Genomic DNA, 25,140 nt, shown 5'->3' with positions numbered 1-25,140 from the left:
GAGGGGTGGAAAAGGAGCACCCAACATAATCCCAACAGCAATAGAAAGTGGGGCACAAACAGACAGCTAGAGAATTCAGTTGGAAAAAAGGTGATCCGTGCTTATTGCTGTTCAACATAAACTGCAGGAAACATAAGAGGATCCTTACACTGTTGTGACAAAGGTAAGTGAAGATAATTATATAGTAGAAATGCCAGAGATGAGACAAAAGCAAGAATTTTACCACAGTAACATGATGACATCCTACCATAATAGCAATACACTATTTATGAATATCTACAGTGGATTACAGGGGGAATCAGTTGGGGATCTTGTGGTGGCCATTCTCAGTGCGGGTCTGTCTGACATCTGTATGGATGAAGTAGTATGCTACTACAGCAGCTAACCCTTACCGAGGCAGTGGGGATCTGAACAGTATTAAAGAAGTTTGGGGACATGCTCACTGCTAAGCCAGGGTGTACCCAACATTTGTAGGACCAGGTGGATCCATGGAGACAGTGGACAACAAGACAGACACATAGCAGGTTGCCCAAGCAAATCAAGCAAATGTTTTGGGTGGAGCTATGAGAGATTTTGGGTGGGCTACTGGCAACTGGGCTTGGCATCTACAACAAAGGAGAGGTTAGTTTCTGTAACTCCTTTTGGGTTGCCTGAGTTTATTAAAATACCCTTGTAATGAAAACTGGCATAAACATTTTCAGAAAGAGGTAGATGATATCTTGGCAGGACCTGGGTCTATTCTCTCACTTATACTGATGATACTGCCATTTGTAGTTAGTCTTACCAGGAGTGCGTTAAAGAAGTTATAAATAGAGACAAAGAACAATATTAACTAGTCTTACCAGGAGTGTATTAAAGAAGTTAGGGATAGCGTGAAAGGGCAATATTAACTAGTTTTACCAGGAGTGCGTTAAACAAGTGCTTTAAAGAAGTTATGAAAAGAGAGAAAGGACAATGTTAACTAGTCTTACCAGGAGTGCATTAAAGAAGTTTTGAATAGAGAGAAAGGGCAATATTAACTAGTCTTACCAGGAGTGTGTTAAAGAAGGTATAAATAGAGCGATAGGGCAATATTAGCTAGTCTTACCATGAGTGCATTAAAGAAGTCATGGATAGAGAGAAAGGGCAATATTAACTAGTCTTACCAGGAGTGCATTAAAGAAGTTATGAATAGAGAGAAAGGGCAGTATTAACTAGTCTTACCAGGAGTGTGTTAAAGAAGTTATAAATAGAGCGATAGGGCAATATTAACTAGTTTTACCAGCAGTGCGTTAAAGAAGTCATGGATAGAGGGAAAGGGCAATATTACCTAGTCTTACTAGGAATGCATTAAAGAAGTTATGAATAGAGAGAAAGGGCAATATTAACTAGTCTTACCAGGAGTGTGCTAAAGAAGTTATGAAGAGAGCAAAAGGGCAATATTATCTAGTCTTACCAGCAGTGCATTAAAGAAGTTAGAGAATGGGCAGTATTAACTAGTCTTATCAGGAGTGTGTTAAAGAGGTTATGACCAGAGTGAATGGGCAGTATTATCTAGTCTTACCAGGAATGCATTAAAGAAGTTATGACTAGAGCGAGAGGGTAATATTAAGTAGTCTTACCAAGAGTACATTAAAGAAGTTAATAGAGTGAAAGGGCGATATTAACTATGAAGGCAAAAAGATATGTTAGGATGGAATGGGAAAAGTGTTCTGCCTTGGTCATTCAAAGGTTTTTGGCATGGTCCATCAAGAGTTTGCAAGGTGATGGCTATCGAAGCATGGCTTATGCCTATTACCAAAATGCAGGTAAGCATACTCCATGGAAGAGCAGCATATTTAAGTAAATTTTTCCTCCAATATAAGACAACACCTGCTCCTCTTAAAGAGTTATCCTAGAAGAACAGATTCTGACAAAGAAAAGAATCATATGCAGCCATTTATAGGAAATGTTAAAGGATTGGCTGTGGTCTCTGAAAGCTTCAAGCTTCTGTAAATGTTAGAAAATTCACAGCTGTCATAGAATATAATTGTTTTAAAAGATTTACACAGAGCTAGTGCATAGAACTGTAAGGTGGTGAGATGAAAATTGTAATTACTGGCCTAAAACATGGCAATCCAGCACAAAAGTGGTATTAGTAATGTAAATGCTGATGGCATTTTTGAGTCAGGGAAGTGGGTCATGTAACTAAAGAGATGCACCTTCGTATGTTTCTTGTTATAATTAAAACGTATGTGAGGCCCTAAAAGGTGGAGAATGTGGACATCTGAACAACTATGGGACACAACTATTTTTCATTAAAGATATACCAAAGATACTGTGACTGAAACGTTTTTCAGAGAGACAAACTTAGAGAAGCACATTAGTATGAAAAGGTTAGAATTTTCTATTTAAAGCCAACATCACAGTACCGATTTAAAATCTAAAAATATCAGGATGTGGAAGATTCAGGACAGCCAGACTAACTGCTAAAAGGGGGAAGCATGTTAATGATACCCAAGTATCTACCAGTAAACACAGGGCACACCTCTAGATTATCAGCAAGTACTATGGCCCTCATTGCTGAGCGGTGTTTCAGATACTGTCTTATGTATATGCTGATGAGCTTTGAAGAAGACAAGGAGCAATGAATGAACCTTGAAGAAACAATCAAATGGATATAAAAAAGAGTTTTTTCAAGAACAAAGTGGGCTAAATTGTACATTTTTGCCTGTGTTTCTTCTTCTACAGAAAAGTTCATAACATAGCGATAGTTAGCTCTAGTCATCTTCCATTGCAAAGATGGGGTAGATTGTAGTTTATATTTTTCTGACAATAAGTGTCTGTTTCACAATTTTTATTTGAATTTCCCAGTAAAATGTTGCATTTTCCCTGGACATTTAATTATATGTGTGCTTTTCATAATTTTAAGCAACATATTTTTATAACTTAACTATAAAAGCTAATGGCTTAATATTTATTAAAGTGTATATGGATAACTGCACAAAGTCTGTGAAATATAACTGCTGGCATCCATCTGTTGAAATGAGACTGATTTTGCTGTGACATCCATAACTACCATGAGAGAGATGGTTTATTTTAGGAGTGTTCAGTAACTGTGACCTTACAGCGCTTGACTATTTTAGCTGGTGGCAGTGGAGCCATAGGTACAAGATTAGGTGATGGTAGTGAATAAGTATTCTTACCTAGAAATACTGTTTGCGTATGTGTGTGTGCATGTGCATGTTTGCACTCATGAAAATTAATGCAACTTTATACAAGCCAATTTACAGTTACTGTCAGTAAGATACTGTGAGAAAAAGAAAAAAATTGAATAGGGTAGAATTTTGAGAAACAAGTTGTCATAACTCTTCTTTACATTCATACAGTGTGAAATTGATCTGGTTGTGGCAGGCAATGATAACGTGAGGCAGCAGTACACATTCTCTATACATTGTTAAGGACATCCATGACATAGACAGTAATTGTTGTGATGGTATGAGAAAAATAAGAAGGCATGTTGAAGTCTTACCTGTACAAAGGCTGTATATCAACATGCACCATTTATGAAACACAGATGTTAACTCACACCCAGGAGGATCTATGTTCTGCTACCAAAGTCAGGCCAACAGAGAAAAATAAACAGAATCACATTTATTAATCTCCTGCAAGGCTCCTGTTTGAGAAAAGGGTGACACTGTTCTTACATTTCAAAACTTTAATAAAGATAACTTTTAAATCCTCAGATGTATACTGACTTTTTTTTCAAATTACAGAAATCCCACATTCTAGGGTAGGGTCATGTATGGCTTTCCACATCACTATCATCTCATAAGATAAAAAACGATGAACCAAAAGCATATCTTTGTAGAAGCAAGGGTCAAAGGAATCCATTGAGTCTGAAGGGACACTTAGACCTCCTGTTTTGATGCTTATGTGAGACTCTGGTGAGAGTCCTGCCCTCTCCAGACACATCCCAATGTAAATATCATCAATCGGCAGGAGAGTAATGTTCAGAGATGCCTTGTAGATCTGCCTGGCTGTAAATCCTGACAGCAAGAATCCACCACCTGCACAATAAGGAGGATAGGACTGCTGTGATGCTACTATTTCTGGTACGTAGTATTTGCTTGATTTATCACGTTCCAGATACACAGTTTTAACAAGCTGTCCAACAAACAAGTGTTTATCACCATTGTTTCCATTTAGACCTAATAAATACTGCACAACAGCATCAGAATTAACAAACACATCATCATCACCATTCAGCAGAAATTTTACATGGGGACAGTTTTGCTCTAGCCACTCATGGAAAAGTACCTGCTTTAGAGTTAAATTGAAGAAAGTGTCATAAAAATCCCACTGAAGGATGTCCCCATTTTCTTCACTCTCAATTGAGAGGAGGTGCTGAAGTTTCTTTTTTTGTTTCTGATCTGAAGTGACTCCAAGTATGAACAGACGCTGTATTTGCACTCCTTCATATATTCGCTCTCCTCCCCAGGTTTTACGAATGGCCTCTCTACGTGCATAGTTCTTAGGTGAGGACTTGATAGCAAGAAGGAGAAAGACTTTGTCTGACTGCTCAGGACCACCACATTTCTTTGGAGTTTCCCGAAGGAGTGGGAAACTCTTACAGTGTCTATACTTCAGAAAGTCCTTTATGTGGTCTGGTAATATCAAAACATTTTCATTCTTCGCAAATGATGCATTTTCTATGCAGTCTAATACCACATTTGGTTGAGTGGCATTGGATAGGTTCTCTGTAGTTCTTGCAGGCACTGATGTCATTTTTTCATTAACTTTCTGAAAGTTGTTTTGAGGTTGTCCCAGAAAGAGGAGAAAGAGTAAATAAGTCCCAAGACCAAACAGGACCAAATATCCTACAGAATAGTTCCATCTATACCTGATTAAAAATAGAAAAAAAAATTTAAAAAAAGAACACTATATTAACTACTGATTAACAATTTAATGTTATACATAGTCTGTTGCAAAATATTGTCATACAGAAGATAACAACTTTGGTGACTTAATTGCCAGCTGAAAAGAAGAAAAAGAACTGGAGCCAGAATGTTGTAGCAGCACTCTGGTTCACAATGTCACTAAATACAAATTAGAATAGGCCTGTTACACAGAAGGACAGCTGAGGGTTTGAGAAGTATGTTATCTCATTTGTTATTTTCATTAAGTAATGACAGATGAGGGGATCACATTAATTAAGTCATGTAAACTCAGGTCCTGTAAATTATTACAGCCTAAATTAAGATATCTGAATTCAGGTCCCACTATTATCACATGGCTAATTTTATAAATCTTCAAGTTTCTTGAATCACTGATGGGGGGGGGGGTATTTTTCTACATAATGTGCAAACTATTGCTATGTATTTTAAGCAAAGAGGGCCATATCACCAAGATGATAGTTAAAGTGTAAGAAATGAAGGTTTCTTTGTTTTATCTACAATGGTTTGCTGTTATTATTTTTGTAATGCCAATTTCCAAGCCCCAAACAGCTAAATCTGCCTGTTCTTAATTGCCTCCACAATCCATACCTCCCCATTTGCTCTGACTAATTCTAAGATTTTAGTTACACAACAGTGTTGCTTCTTTCCTTCCCTCTACTTTTTAATTTTAGTTACTTATTTATTTATCTGTCTTTTGTTAAATGGGTTAGTCCACTGGGCTGGTGGCCCATTTTCAGTGGAGACACGAGGAGAAAAGCTCCACATAAAGAACATATTACAGAATTTTATATTGAAATACATATATTCTAGACATTTACAGTTTTATACTGCAACACATACATTCTAGACATGTCAGAAAATATAGTACAAATTATTATCATATCTTACAATAATGAGACTTAGCAATACGTATAAAAATAGTAACAATTTACAAAAAACGTAGATTGCTGAGAGGGTAATGGGGAAAGCCCCAGCAGTTTTGTTAACTGATTTTTTTTTTTAGGACCAAGTTGGTAGAGCTGGGGAAGCAGTATGTAATGGAGGGGAATAGGTAGGCAGGGGGAGAAACGTTTAGGAAGGTCAGGAGAGTAAAGGAGAGAGAGAGAGAGACAGAGAGATAGAGAGTAAAGCAGTAGTGGGAAAGGGGGTGGGATGAATAGTAATATCGGGAAAGATAAGATAAAGTTTAGGTAGAGAATTGCTCAAAAATAACACCTGAGGGAACACACTGCTGGTGTTTAAGAGAATATAGATTAGGGTCACGAAGGAATATTGTACTGTGGAACAGTTGGGAAGGTAATAATTAGGTTGGGTGGTGACAAGTACAGGAGGGGGAGTTACCTAGGTAGTTCTTTAATTCTTTTTTGAAGAGAGAGGAAGAGTGGATAGACCATAAATTGTTAGGGAGCTTATTCCAAATTTGAAACATAGAGCATTTATAAAGTACTTTACCTATAGTTTTATTGGGTCTGTAGGTCTCAAGAAGGTGTTGGTCAGTGCTATGGAGAGATTGGGAAGGTGTGTATGGGGATAGGAGGTTAGACAGGGAGGGGCAGTCAGCAGAATTGCAAAGTAGAAAATGTGCCATTTGAAGCTCAGAGAGTTGTAGCAGTTAATCGAATCCAAGCTATTGCAATTGTTTGAGGGCAAGGCAGTGATGGGATTTATGGGGAAAGTTGCAGGCAAATCTAGCTATCTGATTCTAGGTTTGATTAAGTTTGGTTAAAAGATTTGCTTGAAGGTCGAAAAATATAGGGGAAGCAGGGGAAAAGGTAGGCTTGGGCTAGGGAGGTCCTACAGGAAATTGATAAGAATTTTTTTGTTTCTGTACGATAGACCTAGTTTTTGATTGATCGTTTTGATGGATTGTTGGACATGAAGGTTAAATTGCAGGTTATTGTCTATTGTGACACCTAGCATGATATTTTTATTTTATGGCAAGGTTTAGAGTTAGACCTTTTGAGGTTTGTGCAATATCTTGAATCCACTAGTAGCTGTTTTAGATTTGTTTTAAATCATTCATGAACATGTGTTGAATTTTTAGATACTAAGATTACATTGGTTGAGGGTACTTTATCCAGCTTTCTTTATAGTAAAACATGTGGGAAGAATGCTTTGTTACACCTTAATAGTATGCATCTGAAGCACATTTTTAAAAATATTGCTAAAGGTCAGTATTTACGGATGTCTAGGTTACACACAGATGAAGAACAATACAAAGAAGCTATGTTATGTCTTAAGGGTGATCTACTTGCTAGAGGGTACAATGAAGAGTCTTCGGAGAAAAAATTCAGCTTGGTGACTGCAATGCGCCCTGACAGAGGCCAACCTTTTTTTTTAATCACCCTTATGTCCCTTTTAAGGGCAATTTATAAGATATTGTGGGAGAGAAACCCTGCTATACTTTTAAGAACAATCTTTCACTTAAAAGACAGCTTTGTTATAAATCAGCCCATGTACCATTGCCATTGTCTGAATGGCCACTTTTTTATGCAGGCATTGCAAAGCCTACAGTTTTATATCTTCCACACAAGAGTTTCAGCATCCTGTAATTGATTTTTTGTTTAAAGCATGTTTTTATGCTGATTGTAGATCAAAATGACTGATTTATTTGGCTAGGTGTAAGTTGTGTGCATCTTTTTATATAGGTAAAATGGTTAGAATGTTGGAAGAGTGCATTTTACAGCATGTGAGTGATATTAGGCGAATTAATGTACTTAATGCCTTGGCCAAACATATTTCTTTGGCACCAGGGCATTCTTTTGTATTCAGTGTTTTACAGCTTGTGCATGTTAGCAAAAGAAAGGGTGATTACAATAATAAACTAGGAAATATTGAAGCTAAATGGATTGTGAGATTGCAGGCAGATAAACTGCCAGGAATCAATGCTGCTGCTCTACCCTTAAAACCTATTTTAAAGAAGCAAAGTATACATCAGTAATTGTTGTTGTCTTCTGATTGGCTGATAAATTATTGTTTAATTGTATAAAATCATATACTTGTGTTGCTTTTTATGGATCTGATGAAGCACTATTTGTGAACGTGCTTATCCTTTGCATTAAAGTTCCTGTTTTATCGACTTTGGTGGACACTTGGGGCGAGATTCAGGAAGGCTTACACGGAGTTCAAGAGTAGTGTAAGCCTCCGTGTAAGCCTCCCGATTCAGGAACAGCCCAAATCTCCATGTAAGAGACAGCTAACACGTCTCTTACACGGACTGGGCGTGGAAATACTCAATACCTCATTTGCAGCTCAAAGATATGCAAATGAGGTATCTGAGCGATCCACGAAGCAGAAACCAGTCCGTGTAACAGACGTGTTAGCTGCAGAAATGTACTCAGCTGACAACTGAGTACATTTCTGCAAAATTAAAAACAGAGCTATGTCAGCTCCAAATAAAGGGTGCATTTGTTTCATTAAGCATGCCAATGGCCAAATATGTGGCCATTGGCATGAAAAACTTTTGCAAAAATATGTTATATAACTTTTTTTTTTCCACGGGATTTTGAGGTTTAACTGCAGCGCACACCCGCGCAAACAGGGTGCGCTACCTAAAACTAAAAACCGAAGCTTATAAGCCCACAATTGTGGGATTTATGTATTACATGGAATGTCAATGGAGGGACTTGCAGACCAAAAACAATATGGCCTCCGTTTAGTGGTTGTCAAGGGGGGGAAGCTCCGTGTAAGACATGTAACTAGTTATTACTAGGCAATCCTATGTAAATGAGGGTTACAATACTGAATCACACTGCTACATAGGTAATGAGCACTTTCTGAGTAGTGTAAGAGTTAGAGAAGGGGGAGGAACAGAGTAAGAGGTAGGTGACATCACAGGGGGAAGGATAGATACAAATGTACCAGATTGGAGGGCAATGTAAGGTGAAAGATGACAGACAGACTTCAGGGAGGGAGGTGTGTCCCAACAGAACACTAGGAAAGTCAAGAAATTGAAGGCTTATGCTATCCCTACACTCAAAGTTTCTTGAAATACGTGCATGCGCGCGTGTGCGCATGTGTAAGGCAGGCTCAACATATGGGAGCGTGTTGCAGACCGTTTACAATGGTTTGCGCGGGTGTGCATGTGTGTAAGGCAGTGTGCGTGCGTTTTAACATGAATCAGCCTAGTTCACACCGTGTAAGGATGTGTGCGCGCGTGTAACACCGTGTAGGGATGTGTGTGCGCGTTTAAGTGACTGTGAGCGTGTTTAAGCTGGTGTGCACATTGCTCCCCCTTAGGAAACAGAGAGGAAACAGGAAACAACTAAAATACACGGAAACTGCCAGAGGATACTGCTGCAGTTAATTGTTGGAAACAATTGGAAGCAGGCAATTATGCAGGCAGACTAGAAGCCCAACCCAGCATTTAAAACACTGCAAAGAGCAGTGCAGGGTGTTTCTCACAAGAGATACTGCAAGGAAGTAAGCTATCAGAATTGAAAACTGAAAAAAGCTGAACTCAGAGCAGAAATGCTAGGGGCTGCCATAGCTGTTATAATCAGGCAAAGGCGAATTGCTGAGGGTGGTGACAATGCAGATGCTGACAGACAACCCAGAGTGAGGAGAAGAGTATACAGGCCCAGGGTCACCTACCATGGGTTACATGAGCTGGAGATAGTAGAGCACTACAGAGTGGACAGAGACCTTCTGAAGCAGATTGTTGAGCTGTGCAGGCCACATCTCACACACAGAACCAACAGAGGAGAACCCATCCCAGTGGAAACCAAGGTATGTGTTGGCCTAAGAATACTAGCAACAGGTACCTTCCAGAGACCAACTGGTGATATGATGGGGATATCACAGGCATCAGCCTCCAGGGTACTGCACCAGTTCCTGGATGCCATGTCAGCACATGTCGGTGATCATATATATGTCCCTAATGACCGTGAGCTTGTGGCCAGCAATATGCGTCTCTTCCAGCAAATAGCGGGATACCCTGAGGTGCTGGGTGCAATAGACTGCACTCACGTACGCATCAAAGCACCAGCTGGTGAGCAGGGTAGAGTCTACATTAACCGCAAGGGATACCCCTCCATCAACTGCCAGGTCGTGTGTGATGCCCAGGGCATAATAATGAATGTGTGTGCTGGCTGCCCTGGGAGCTACCACGATTCCCACATCTGGCACCTGACGCAGCTGTACCAATCATTTGCCAGTGGGGACTTCCCTCACGGACACCTACTGGGGGATGCAGGTTATGCACTTGAGCCGTGGCTGATGACACCCATCAGAAATGCACACACACCTGAACAGGAACGCCATAATGAGGCACACGCACAAACACGTAATGTCATAGAGCGTGTGTTTGGGCTGCTCAAGTCATGGTTCCGGTGTCTGGGCACATCTGGTGGAGCCTTGCAGTACACACCAACTACATGTACCCAAATGGTCATGATATGTGCTATGCTACATAATATGATCCTGCGGAAACAGCTGCAGCAGGACCAGCACAGGGCTGGGCCTAACATCTCCCCACCATTGCCAAGGCCACCACAGGCAGAGGGTGACTCGGAGGAGGAACAACCTGACCTTGTCCCAGTAGGCAGAAGGAGGCGTGCCCAGTATGCCCTGGCCTTGGCAAAGAGGCAACGCATAGCACATACACTTGGTCAGTAGGAACACTGGGACTGATACCCGCTCTGACTCACTCATATAGTAACAGGGATGCCTAACATGACACAACCTGCTTCCAAACATGTACAGGGAGTGTAGTATGTGCATCCGACAGAGGCAGCCCTGCAGCACCACCTGAGGCATGAATGCCATGTGTTAAGTAATGTAATACCATGTACCATATGCACACCTGAGGACCTGACTAACATCCACCCTCACCAATCATAAACCACAAAAAACACAAACCTAACTCATAGGTACCACAAGGGATAGTAACCTAGATGTAATGCTACCCAATGCCAGAAGTATAAATGCGTGCAGTGTAAACACACACAGTATAGAGAATGTAGATATCAGTGCTGTAATAGAAAACAGGGTCAAAGCCAACATCAGCACCCTGACACTACCAGGTCACACCTCTGTCCTAATAGCAGGAACAGCCCCAGGCCTACTCTGGCAACGTGAGTGTCAAATGAAATATTACTGTCAACCTGGGTGCCCAGGTCCCTGATAACCTCTTCTGTGCTTAGAGGATTGCCACCTAGATGGGAACTAGGGGTAACCCTGTTGTTCCCGAAGGGTATGACTATGCATTGTTTAGCGTTTAACATAAGGCCATGGCTCTGGCACCAGTTATCTGTGTCTATGAGACCCTTCTGAAGGATGTCTGTGTCAGATGGGTTTCCAACTATGGTTCCCAGTTTGCAGTCATCTTCAAACTTTGTCAGCCATAATCCTCCTGTGTTTGCTTGTACTTCTGAAAAGTAGATGATGAACAAAAGTGGGCCCAGGACTGAGCCCTGTGGGACACCACTTGTGGCAGCTCTGGAGTGTGACATGGCACCAGCAACTTTGACCCTGTGTGTTCTGTCACTTAGCCAGTTTGCAACCCATCCTGTGATGTATGGGCTCACATTTAAGCTGGTGATGTTTTCAATGATACCTGAGTGGGGTATTGTGTCGAAAGCCTTTGCCAGGTCAAGGTAGGCTGTGTGGACTGCCTTGCCCACGTCAATGGCCTGGGTGACTGTCATGAAAAAGTCAACCAAGTTTAAAAGGCATGATCTGCCCTTGATAAAGCCAAACTGGATTGGATCCAATGTCTGCAAGTCCCCTATGTCTTCATTTATCATTCCCATTATGATCCTCTCCATAGCTTAGCAGACCAGGCTTGTCAAGCTGATGGGATGGTAGTTTCCGGGGTTGGTGGAGGCACCTCCTTTGTGAAGTGGGTCCACCATTGCCGTATGCCACTCCTTGGGCACATATCCTGAGGTGAGGCTAAGATTAAACAGCTGCCCTAACTGCGGGTGTAATTCCTCATTGAGTTCATGGAGCACACAACTGGGGACACCATCTGGTCCCATGGATAAAGTGTTTTCCGCCTTGAATAGAGCAGTTCTCACCCCAGCATTGGAGATGTTTGGGGGGCTACAATCCTCTGTTGTAGATACCCCTCCAGTTGGGAGGAGGGGGGGGGGAATCCGCACTGAACCTGTCAGCCAGTATGTTGGCAATGTCTGTAGGTTCAGTGATATTTACATCATTCCAAACTAATTCTGAGCATATCTGGGAGTTCCTTCCCAGGTGTCAAACATAGGTAAAAAAGGCCTCATGATTGTCCCTTGAGTCCTGAGTGGGTTTACTTCCAAAACTTGCCTTGGATGATTGTATGGGGGAACCCAGTGTTTTACTCATAATGAGCAGGGGTGTCTTCCCTTCTACGGATGTCACTCTATGTTGTAGTAGCTCCTTCCTTTTGTTGTAGAGCTTGTTTATGGCTGGGGTCCACCAGACTGGATGCTTGCCTGTGGTACAAAGAGTCTTTGTTTTGTTTGGGATTGCTTGATCCATGCAGTCCTGGAGGTGCTGGTAGAAGGCATTTGTAAGTGATACAGCGGCTTGGGTAATGGTGTCCGCTGGCTTGGGGGCCTTGAAAGAGACCACATCAGTCCTTAGAAATGTGAAGTCGGCATTTGAGACGGTCTTCACTGTTTGTTTTTCCATCTGGGGTGTGGGTGGGATGTGGACTCCCACTGAGATTTGTTCATGATCTGATCTCACCAATGATGGGTATACTGCTGGTGTTGAACAGTGTGACCCCATGTTCATGATGATGAGTTCTAGTATGTTGTCTCCACTTGTGGGGATGGTGACCAGTTGTTCCATGGCATTTGAGTGTATGAACTCTTGGAACCTTCGGTTAGAGTGTTGGCTTGACTAGTGATCCCAGTCTATATTTGGATAGTTGGAATCACCCAGTATGATGGTGTTTGGAGATACAGTTATCCCCTCCAGTGTTTTCGGACAGCTGTGTGAGGTACCTGAGTTTGAGAGGGTGGCATGTAACATGCTACAAACTGCAGAGCAGTCTTGCCTACGGTTACTGGCACCTGGATGGTCTCCGATGCATCGTGTGTTGCCACCAACCTTGAGGTGAGGGTGTCCTTGATGAATATGGACACCCACCCTCCTTTCCTGGTGTTGTCCGGATTTTGGTGCCGGAACGCATGATATGAGGTAACACCCGATAGTTCCGGGGTGCTGTCAGAAGCCGTGAACCAGGTTTCAGGCACAGCACAGACATCAATGTGCTACATACTGAGAAGGGCGTTGAGTGTGTGCAGCTTGAGGTTGAGACCTCTGGCATTGAGCAGCATTACCCTTAGTGTCTTTCCTTTTCTGTGTTCTAGGGTGGTAGGTGTAGAATCTGATTCTTGCATAAAAAAGGCACAATGGGGGTGGCAAGAGCATCATCCGAAATCCGGAAGCCCAGGGGTGACAGGTGCAAGCCATCCCTTGCAAATCAGCGTGGCCTGTCCAGCATGTCATCCCAGGCAGACAGACATTGGACCCCCTTTGAATGACACCATAGATTAAGCAAATTATTACAGCTGATCATCTTGTCTCTGTTTATGTGGCATCATACTTGGTGAAGGTAGTATACTGCTCAAGATCAGGGTCATACCTGCCTGGCCTACATAATCAGAGGGATCCTCGATGTCTCTTTCCATGTAGTCCAGGGAGGTACATCTGAGGTCGTTCACACCAGCATGGATAATGACTGGGTCAGACTTGTACTTGCAGTTGAGTGACCTGAGTACTTGCATTATGTGGTGTATTCCAGTGCCCGATAGGCAGCTTACTGTGACCTCCTCCGTACTCGATCTGGTGAGCGGGACGTCAGTGTGTCTGACTATAGAGTCACCTATGACAAGTGTGTCTGGCATTGTGTTTGGCCTTACGGGCTGTGACTGCTTGGCACACTGACTCTGTGGTCTATGTGTTGCATTTGCTGTGCTCTGTGGAGGCAGTTGTGTGGGTGTCTGCTGTGGTGGCCGCTGCTGTTTTGGTAGAATTCTGATCAGAGCCTCCGAGTATGTCTTTGTGTGTCTATGTGTATGATTTTAAGTTGTGATAGTGCTATGTGAGACTGGGTTTGTGATGTGTGTGGTTACCTTCACCTTCTCTCTGGTCTTGCTAGTCCTATGTTGAGAGAGCTCAGCCTCCACTTTGGCTATATAGTTGCATCTCTCACATGTATGTGTGTTTTATGGGAGAAGGAGAGGGTTGTCAGTGTACATGAGGCAATTGTAACATTGCCTCAATATTCCCAGGTTCACCAGCTGAGCAGGAGAGGACACTAGCAACTGATCCCTAGACATGCTAGAAGGAATAGACAAAACAATGTTGGAATACAGTGAGATATCAAGCCCCCAAACCACATCATAGTGCTTGACTGACAATACCTACACATACACCATAGTTTCATAGTGTCATAGTTTACTAGTAGGCTATCCGCCCTAGTGCATGTATATGCCTAGCCATAGTGATGTGGCTATTGCCACCCCTTATAGTGGTAATAAGTGTACAGAATAGATTCCGAATATTGTGCCTCTGACTTAGTAGTAACACATTATGACCACCTTATGTAATTGAATAACATGACTGTGCCTCTGTCTAGTCTGTGCCTCTGTCTCATATGCAGTTGTCCAGATGTCTCTTGAAGAGAGTCAGTGAGGGACTCTGTCCAACATGAACTGGGATACTCTGCTAGAGTGTGAGATGCCTCTGAGTTATGACTCTGTCCCTCCAGCATGTCCTATACATGTATGTGCTGAGGTTCAAATCTTCAGCTCTCATGGTTCTGGTGGATTTGGATTGCTTGCAGTGGAGCATGTCCACCAAATCCTGATTGGACATGGTCTTGTATGTCAGGCATAGGTCACCTGTAAGTATGCGGTATGACACTGAATAAAGCTGGGTTTCCTCTATTCTGGAAGCATATGACATGTGCTGTAGACCCCTGATCTTCATGGTAAGGTACTTTTGGGGTCTCTCCAGCTGTTGCAAGTGCTGGGTGAGGTACATACCAAATGGGGCTTTGTATTCAATCATGGGCCTGATAAGGGAGAAGTATAGTGGTACAATGACCTCCTATGATCTGGATGGAAAACCCTCCATGATAAGGTGGCCAAGATAGATAGTCTTTCTAACCACTTTGGCAACATGGGTGTCAAACGAGATGTCACTATCTACACGTGTCCCCAGGTGTCTGATTTGTTTTCTGTGCTCAGTGGGTTGCTGTCTATGTATTGATCTGTGGGTACTTTGTTCCTCCCAAAGGGGATGACTACACATCAGTTGCATTCAGTTTCAGGCCATGAGTCTGGCACCAGCTATCTGTCTTTGTGACGGCATTCTGTAGGATGTGTGTGCCGGCTGATGTATTCACTATGGTGCCTAGGTTGCAGTCATCTGCAAACTTTGTCAGCCACAACCCTCCTATGTTTGCTTTCACATCTGAAAAGTAAATACCAATTAAGAGGGGTTCCAGGACACATCCTTGTGGGACACCACCTGTAACTGGCTTTGAATCCGACAAGGCACCTGCAATGTTGACTTTATGGGTTCTGTTTCCTAGCCATTTTGCAACCTATCCTGTGACATATGGTGTTATATGTCAGCTGTTGAGCTTGTCTATGATGCCTGAGTGGGGTATTGTGTCACAGGCCTTAGCCAAGTGCAGGTAGGCTGTGTGGACTGTGTAGCCTCATCAATGGCCCTACTGACAGTTTCATAGTAGTCAACTAGGTGCAAAAGGCAGGATCTGCCCTGTACAAAGCTGAACTGGGTGGGATCAAGGGTCTGTAGGTCAGCAATGTCTCTGTGTAAGAGCTCCATAATGACTCTTCCCATAGCTTTGCAGACAAGGCTGGTTAAGCTTGTGTGGTGGTAGTTGCCATGGTCTGTGGAGGCATCTCCTTTGTGGAGTGGGACCACTGTTGCCGTACGCCAGTGTTCAGGTACATATCCTGTAGCAAGGCTAAGGTTAAATAACATTTGTATATACGGGTCCAGCTCCTTCTGGAGTTCACATAGCATGCAACCGGGGATACCATCAGGTCCCATTGATGCTGTGTACTTGTCTTTGCTGAGTGTGGCTCTCACATGGACATCCAAGATGACAGTGAGGTTACATACAGCTGTGATAACTATCTTCTTTTGGGGGTGAGGGAGGGGGTAAATCGCAGTGAAGCTGTCCGCCGGAATGTTGCCCATATCTGTCAGGTCACTGGAATATATGTTGTTGTGTACCAACTCTGAGCATATCTGAGGGTTCCCAACCAGGTGTCTGACATAACTGAAGAAAGCAGTGTGGTTACCTTCATTGTCTTTGGTGATTTATGTCCCCAAGTTGACCTTGCATGTCTTTATGACATAATGTAGCTTTCTACTAGTGCTAATCACAGCTGTCTTCCCTTTTGGAGATGTAGCTCTGTCTTGCATTAGTATCACTCATCTGTTATACAGTTTGTTTATGGCTGTGGTCCACCAGACAGGCCACTTTCCCTTTGTGGAGAGGGTCTTGTTTTTATTTGTGATTGCATGGTCCATGCTTTCTGACATCTAGCTAAGGGGAGGTCATTCTGGTTCTGCAGTTATCTTTCATCAGCATTAGAAATCACCACAACAGCCCCTGTGGGGTGTACCTCATGCAGACACATCCAGCAACTGTAAAGTCCACAAAAGTACCTCACCAGGAGTATGAAAGAGCTGGACCACATGTAATGTGTCGCCTGATTAAACAGAGTGCAGCTCCACACACTGCCATGCTGTCCACCCAGACGCAAGCTGTGCCTGATGTAGAAAGCCATGTCCAAGCTGGAATCAATGCACATGCTGCACCTTGTACAATCTGAATGGCAGGGAGCTATGCACATGAGGGACCTGAACCCCAGCACTGACATACATAGGACAGGCTTTACGGCATTATCCATAACGCAGAAGCCACCCCCACGCATGAGTAAACTACCAGTACAGGTTATCCGTAGAGTCACTCGTTGATTCCCCTCAACAGGAATCCTAATGAGTCGATGGGAGATGGTAGGTTTACCCTGGGTGTCAATGTTATGTCACAGGTAGACAGAGGCACAGTATACTAAACAAGACATATGTCATGGCAAACTACACTTACAATGTGTTGACGGACAAACACACTCTCTGACTAGCATTAGAAATGGCCTAGGGCACATCGGTAGTGTTTGCCAATGTACACCCATGTTGTGGAATACACTACTGATGTTGGATGAGGCTGTTGTAAGTAGTTCACATCTGAACATAATGCAACATGGTCAGATAGGTTCATAGGTACATAGGGTTATACTAGGCTATCTTCCCTAAGGCAGGTATAAGCCTAGCCCAGAGTTTGTTGGCGTACACCACCCTTTATATGGAAACAGTACTGTGCCCATTATTTTGTCGTGCCTCTCTCCAGCAGTGACACAGTGACGATCCCCGGGTTAAACGTATGACCTCCCATCCACAGGTCAAGATACCTCTTGAACACAGCCAGCAAGGTGCTCTGCCTCACATGGACCGGGATTGTATTCCACAGCATAGGGAGTCTCCGAGTGACAACTCCATCACTCCAACATGTCCAACGTACATCCATGCTAAGGTGTAAGTCACTTGCACTACTGGTTCAGGTGGATCTGCCAATTCTGAGGTGGAGCATGTCCATTAATCCCTGTTTGGACATGGCCTTGCATGTCAGGCACATGTCACCTCTAAGCAGACGGTATGTGACTGAATAGAGCGGGAGTGTCTTCAATCTGGCAGCATATGACAGATGTTGGGGTTCCTTTATCCTTTACGTGGGGGACATTCAGGGTGCCTCCAATTGCTGCAGATGTTGGGTGAGATACATCCAGAACAGGGCATTCTACTCGATCACCGGTCTGATAAGTGAAGAGTACAGGGAAACAATGACCCACTAGATCTGGATGTGAATCCCATCCTGATCAGGTGGGCAATGTAGAAGATCTTTCTAGCCACTTTAGCAATGTGAGTGTCAGAAGAACGGCGACTGTCAACCTGGTTCTCCAGGTCCATGATAACCTCCTCTGTGCTTAGAGGATTGCCACCTATATGGTAGCTTGGGGTTACCTTGCTTTTCCTGAAGGGTATGTCTACACATGTTGTGCACTTTGACTTCAGGCCATGGCTCTGGCACCAGCTATCAGTTACCGTGAGTCCCTTCTGAAGGATATCCGTGTCTGATGTACTGTCCACTATGGCGCCCAGTGTGCAGTCATCTGCAAATGTTGTCAGCCAAAGTCCTCCCATGTTGGCTTGTACTTCTGGGAAGTACATGACAAACAATAGGGGGCCAAGGACTGAGCCCTGTGTGACACCACCTGTGACCAGCCTAGAGTCTAACATAGTGCCAGCAACTCTAACCCTGTGGGTCCCGTCCTTAAGCCAGTTTGCAACCCATCTTGTGACATATGGGTTTACATTTCAGTTGTTAGGGTTTTCCACAATACCTGAGTGGGGTATTGTGTTGAAAGTGTTTGCAAGGCCAAAGTAGGCTGTATGGACTGCCTTTCCCCAACAATGCCCTAAGTGACCGTTTTGAAGATGTCAACCGAGTACAAAAGGCATGATCTGCCCTTGACCAAGCCAAACTGGGACGGGTACAATGTCTGCATGTCCCCTATATCTTTGTTTATGAGCTCAATTATGATCCTCTCCATAGCTTTGCAGACTAGACTTGTTAAGCTTATGGGGCAGTAATTACCAGGGTCCGTAGAGGCATCGCCTTTGTGCAGAGATGTGCACAACTGGACCCTAACCAGGCTGTTGTGCACACTATGGAAATGTAAAGCAGTGATAGGACTAAAGCCCAGGATACTGACCACCACAGTGAAAGTACTGAACCACTACACTATACAGTACTACAGTGTTAGGTCAGTATGAACGGATGTTGACAATTGTGTACAAAGTATCCCATGCAAAACCTGCAGGCACAGTATACTCCCTGTTGTGTTCACACAAAAAGCATTTGGACAATAACTACACAACATGGCACAGAACACACAACCATAAACTGGAGGTATTTGTTGAAGGTCACACTCATCCACAAATGTGATGGGCTGCAGAGTTCAAAATATGGAAAGCCCACACTGGGCATGCTCACACACTTAGATAAATGAGACATCTTTCACACAACATGCCATGGGAAGGCTGAACTGGGCATGCTCACACACTTGGTCCAAATGTTACTCCTAGCAACTGTGAAAACACACCAGAGGATGCTCATTTCCCTTTCTAGACACTGATCATGTAAGCACCCTATAAGTATATCAGGAGAAAAGCAATCTCTCAGTAATCCGAATAGCGTGCTCCGCTAATGCGTCCGTCTCTAGTGTCATAACATACTTAGGTAGGGGGTTGAATCCAGCAAGTGGCAAGTGTGTGTGAAGGGGGGTAAGTGTGTATGAAAAGAACATCCCTTTTGGCAACTGGGAAAACACACCACAGGATGCTCATTCCACTTTCTAAACTCTGATGATGTCAGCACCCTATAAGTATATCAGGGGAAAGGAAATCTCCTAGTAATGCGAATAGCGGGCTGTGCTAATGTGTCCATCTCAAGTGTCATAACATAGTTAGGTAGGGGTTTGAATCCAGCAAGTGGCAAGTGTGTATGAAGTGGTGTAAGTGTGTGTAAACATCCCTTTTGGCAACTGGGAAAACACTCCACAGGATGCTCTTTCCACTTTCTAAACTATGATGATGTCAGCACCCTATAAGTATATCAGGGGAAAGACAATCTCTCAGTAATGCGAATAGCGTGCTGCGCTAATGCGTCTGTCTCTAGTGTCATAACCTAGTTAGGTAGGGGTTTGAATCTAGCAAGTGTGTGTGAAGGGGGGTAAGTGTGTATGAAAGGGACATCCCTTTTGGCAACTGGGAAAACACACCACAGGATGCTCATTCCACTTTCTAAACTCTGATGATGTCAGCACCCTATAAGTATATCAGGGGAAAGGAAATCTCCCAGTAATGCGAATAGCGCGCTGTGTTAATGCGTCCGTTTCTAGTGTCATAGCATAGTTAGGTAGGGGTTTGAATCCAGCAAGTGTGTGTGAAGGGGGGGGTAAGTGTGTATGACTGAAATATCCCTTTTGGCAACTGGGAAAACACACTACAGGATGCACATACCCCTTTCTAAACGATATCACTATTATGTATGGCTTTTGATTACAGACATGCCACGTGTGTTTTGCCCACACAGAATGCCCATGTGTGCGGGTTGTCCCTCACAATAATGCATGACATTGATTAAACCAGTTATGGCAATGCACACATGATGTATGTGTGTGCCAAATACACATATGTACCTGTGACCTTCAATAGTTACCATGTGTGATGCCTGCCACATGTGAATACATGGTATTTGCACAGGGTAACATTATGACTGTGGTCTTCTGTGCAGGTGCTGCATGTGGGATGTGTATATACAGTATGAGATGTAGATGCTATCAGCCTAGTAGTGAGGGATACACACCTGGTCTGGGGCATATAGTCTACATGTTGTTGATGTACAGGTGCTGCATGTTTTCACCTGTTGTGGGAGTGGTAAGATGTTATTCCATAGCAATGCAGTGACTACATGCTAAGAACCGTTCAGCTAGGGTGTTGTAGCTACACTAATTCATTAGCATTCAGTAATATGTCAGAATCCCTAGTGAGGGTCTGATGCCAACCAAGGTCAGGGGTCTACCAGCCGGTGTCACTTGCTCAGTGATCCCTTCCATGTTCCCCATCATGTATCCCAGTGAGGGACATCCCATATCAGCTGTGGTGGTATGGACAATGACTGAGTCATATGTGTCCATGCATCTGACTGACCTGTATGCTTGTGTTATGTGGTGGACCACTGTGCCCCATGAGCATATCACTGTGACCTACACCTTGTCCAGCCTGGTGAGCATGTTCTCACTGTACTGGACAATAAAAGTACCTAACACAACTGCGGCAGTAGTGTTGTATAGCTGTACAGACTGTGCTTGTTTGACACACAGGATTTGTGTGCTATGTGTTATGCGTGCTGTGTGCAGGCCTAATGTATGCCTGTGTGCCAGCTGCAGAGATGTCTGCCAGTCATGCAGGATGCTATCCTTAGGCTCCACAACTGGCCCGGTGTGTTTCCATGCTTGTATTGCTGTCCGTGTAGGTCCACATCAGACTGATATTGCTGTCACTGTATTATTTCATGCCACCAGACAGGTTATGCCAGTACTTGGTTCAGAGTGCTTAGTCCACAGTTTGGCCATGTGTTTCCATCTCATGCATGTGTTGTACATCCATGGGTAGGGGATAGGGTTGACTGTGTACATGTGGCAGCTGTGACATTACTACATGACACCCATATTCCACAACTGTACCATAGAGGTGACTGACAACTGACCTTTGCACATGCTACCATAGTATTGAGATTGCATTGGTGATTAACAGCACATAGGGCCAATGGTGAACAAGATAAATAGGTCCATAGATTCATACAGGGATGTCTGCGCAGGGCATGTATCCACCTAGCCAGAATGTGTGTGGCTTTCAACATGCATTGTAAATCTGTCTTGCTATGCCCTTTTCCAAGGTTAGTATACTGTGCCTCTGTCTCACAGTGACACATAAGTGATACCCAGGGTAACCCTACAATGTCACATCCAGTCATTAATATCACTCTTGAAGATAGTCACTGAGTCACTCTGCCTAACCTCTATTGGGATAATATTCAAGAATGAAGGGAGCCTCTGAGTTGTGAATGTGCCCCTCCAGCATGTCCTATGTATATCACTCCTGAGGTTCAAGTCTTTCCAGCGTGTATCCTGATTGGATCTGAATATTCTGAGGTGCAGCATGGCCATTAAGTGAGGGTTTGACATGGCTTTATATGTCAGGCACAGATTGCCTATGAAGAGGCAGTATGCCACTGAGTAGAGCTGCTGTTTCTTTAACCAGTCAGTATGTGGCATCTGTTTGAGCCCTTTGATCATCTTGTCGAGGTATGTATGTGGTATCTCCAGTTGCTGCAGGTGTCTGGTAAGGTGCATGCCGACAGGTTCATCATAGTCAATTATGGGCATGATGAGGGATGAGTAAAGGGGCACAATGTCCTCCCCTGATCTACATGTGGATCCCATCATGATGATGTGGCCCATATAACATGCTTTCCTAACCACTTTGTCCATGTTGTTGTCAAATGGTAGAATGCTATCAACCTGTGTACCCCAAGGTCCATAATTCGTCCATAATTCCTTTGCCTGCACTTAATGGATTAACACATATGTGGTCATTGTGGTCACCTTGTGTTTGACAAAAGGGATGACTACGCTTTCTGTGTCATTCACCTTGAGGTCATGGCTGTGGCACAAGTCTTGTGTTTGCAAGAGGCCCTTTGGAGGATGCGTGTTAGCTGGAGAGTTGATTATGGCTCGGTTTGCAGTCACCTGCGACTTGCTCAGCCACAGTACTTCCATGTTGGCCTGTACCTATGATAAATATATAATGAACATGACAGCTCCCAGGGCTGAGCCTTGTGGGACACCACTTGTACCAGGTTGGAGGCTGACATGGCTCCAGCAATTCTAGCCATGTGTGTTCTGCCCTTGAGCCACTGTGCAATAACCATAGTGACATAGGGGTTAATATGTACACTGGTGAGCTTCCCTAGAATGCACAAGTGGGGTATTGTATCAAAGGCTTATGCAAGGTCCGGGTAGGCTGTGTAGACCTCCTTCCCCTTGTAGGTGGCCTTGGTGACTGTTTCAAAGAAATCAAACAGGTTTGAGAGGCAGGATCTGCCATTAACAAAGCCAAACTGTGTATGGTGACATGTCTGTAGGTCCACAATATCTAGATATGTGAGGTTCATGATGATCCTTGCCATAGCTTTGCAGACAAAGCTAGTCAGACATATGGGGCGAATAGTGTCCAGGATCCGTGAAGGCACCACCTGAATGTAGAGGGACCACTGTTGCTGTACGCCACTCTTTGGCCACATATCATGTAGTAAGGCTGGGATTGAACAGTGGTGTTATGTCTGGGTGTAGCTCTTCTTGTGGTTCATGTAGGACACAGCCTGGGACACTGTCTGGTCCCATTGATGCAGTGTTTATTGCTTTGGGAAGGGCATCTCTTACCTGAGCATCTGTGATATCAGGGGGGGCAGCACTCTGCTGCGAGACATATTTGCCCTTTTGGTGTGGTGGGGGGGAGAAGGCAGCAGTGAACCTGTCCACTAGGATGATGGCAATGTCTGTGTGTTTTGTATTTCGTGTGACATCTTGGATTACCTCTGAGCATATCTGGGTAGTACCACCCAGGTTCCTAACATAACTACAGAAAGCCTTGTGATTATCCTCAGTGGCTTGTGGAATCTTCTCTCAAAGATGGCCTTAGACAATTGTATGGGTGCCTGTAGTTGTCTTCCAATACTCATCAGTGATGCCTTCACATTTGGGTTGTTGTATCATGTAGTGGTGTCATCCTTCTATTGTATAGTGTGTTTATGGCTGGTGTCCGGCACACAGGACATCTGCCTTTGGAGAATTGGGTCATGCTTTCATATGTGGTTTCATGATCCATGCATTCCTGAATGTGTCCATAGAATGCCTTTATACAGGTATCTGCAGTCTGGTCCATATTTTCAACAGGCCTGGGGCCTTTGAAGGTTTCCACAACATTTATGAGGGGTGTGAACTTGCTTGACATGAGCTGTTGACAGACGTGCCGCCCTCCAGACAGAGCAAGGTGAGGGTCACATTTAGCTACCTGTCGGGTGATAGAATGTGCCACATAACACAGGCACACAGGTCACTCCACAGCAAGTACAACTATGAGGCAGTCATTGTCCATGCTGGTGCAAACAACCTGAGATGTACCTCCTGGACCACATGGAAAGAGACACAGAGGAGCTCTTACAGCACCCTCTCAAACTCAGGACTCCCACACAGCCTTCATGCTGACAAAGGAGAGTATAGATTTCTCTGCAAACACCATCATACTGGGTGACGTCAGCTACCCAAACATAGACTGTGAACATTACACAAGCCACAATACCCAAGCTCTAGGGTTCCCATAGATCAGACATTCTTTAGCTATGGAACAGGTAACCAACCTTCCCACAAGAGGGGCAGATATACTAGACCTGATCATCACAAACATGAGTACAAAATGCTCACCACTGGGAGTATATCCCTCATTGTTGCAATCAAACCATATACTAATCACACTGGAGTACTGGATCCCCCACATATGCAAACCTCGAACACATCGATGTGTGTGTGGGAAATGCCCCTATTAGCAACTGTGACAGTACAGTACAGGATGCAGATCCCCCTTTTGAAACACTGATGATGTCAGGACTCTATAACTATATTACCTGTATTAAAGTCCTCCAGTAATTCGCATAGCGCGCTCTGCTAATGTGTCTTTCTCCAGTGTCATAACATAGTTAGGTAGGGGTTTGAATCCTGCAAAGGGAATGTATGTGTGGGGTTTATGTGTGTGCACTATGCTGGGAGGGATAAGTGCCTTTTGCCAACTGGGAGAACACACTACAGGGTGCACATCCCTCCTCCTACACACATATGATGTCAGCACCCTCTAAGTACAGCATTAGAAAGGATTTCTCCAACTACTGCAAATAGCACACTCTGCTAATGTGTCTGTTTCTACTGTCATAACACAGTTAGGTATGGGTTTGAATCTTGCAAATGGAAAGTATGTGTTTTACTGTGGGTGGGGTTAGTGTGTGTGCACAATGATGGGGTGGGATGTGGCTTTGCCACATGGGGCTATGCACTGCAGGGTGCACATTACCCTTAACAAGCAGTGATGTTGACAGCACCCTATACAAACAAAACTACAAAAGAGAAGGTGGTGGTACCAATAACACATGTAAGGTAACACTTCTTCAAGTAATGTCCACAAAACGAAGTAGGATAATCAAACAATTCTTTTATTCTATACAAACAACATGACAACAGACAACTGCCAGTACTCAGTATAGTGTTACATGCTACTGTAACACGCACATGTACCAGAATATACCTAGATAGTGTTTTGAAGCCTGAATGTGGCAAGTGTGTGGATGTGGGATGTGTCTGTGTGTGCATTTCCGTATGGGAAACGTGCTTGATGTGGCAATCAGGGTACCACAGTACCTGATGCACATTACATCTTTGAACTGATGAGGTTGCCTGCACCCTGTGAGTACAGGTAGAGAACAGGAAGTCAGTAGTAAACAACATAGTGC

At 43.7% G+C, this 25,140-nt stretch overlaps 2 protein-coding genes across 3 annotated transcripts in view; both read right to left on the bottom strand.

Moving 5' to 3' along the window:
- The window catches only part of LOC122817591 (N-acetyllactosaminide beta-1,3-N-acetylglucosaminyltransferase 3-like), a 59,389-nt gene extending 55,773 nt beyond the window's left edge, over window positions 1–3,616 (bottom strand). Inside the window, exon 1 of the mRNA XM_044090629.1 lies at window positions 3,491–3,616. Coding sequence (XP_043946564.1) covers window positions 3,491–3,522 — 32 coding nt within the window. The 5' untranslated portion in view covers window positions 3,523–3,616. The remainder of the gene's footprint in view (window positions 1–3,490) is intronic.
- LOC122817592 (N-acetyllactosaminide beta-1,3-N-acetylglucosaminyltransferase 3-like) overlaps window positions 1–25,140 on the bottom strand; it is a 165,690-nt gene that overhangs the window by 52,360 nt on the left and 88,190 nt on the right. Inside the window, exon 2 of one of the 2 annotated variants that reach the window (XM_044090631.1) lies at window positions 3,717–4,861. In XM_044090631.1, the coding sequence (XP_043946566.1) occupies window positions 3,724–4,861 (1,138 nt within the window). In that variant the 3' untranslated portion in view covers window positions 3,717–3,723. Of the gene's footprint in view, window positions 1–3,606; window positions 4,862–25,140 lie in introns of those variants that run through there. The other variant, XM_044090630.1, reaches the window with a different exon arrangement.

This window comes from Protopterus annectens, chromosome 13.part0, assembly GCF_019279795.1.
Source record: "Protopterus annectens isolate FY-2018-M chromosome 13.part0, PAN1.0, whole genome shotgun sequence".
NCBI classification, from domain to species: Eukaryota; Metazoa; Chordata; order Ceratodontiformes; family Protopteridae; genus Protopterus; species Protopterus annectens.
This window is presented reverse-complemented; position numbering and strand designations above follow the sequence as displayed.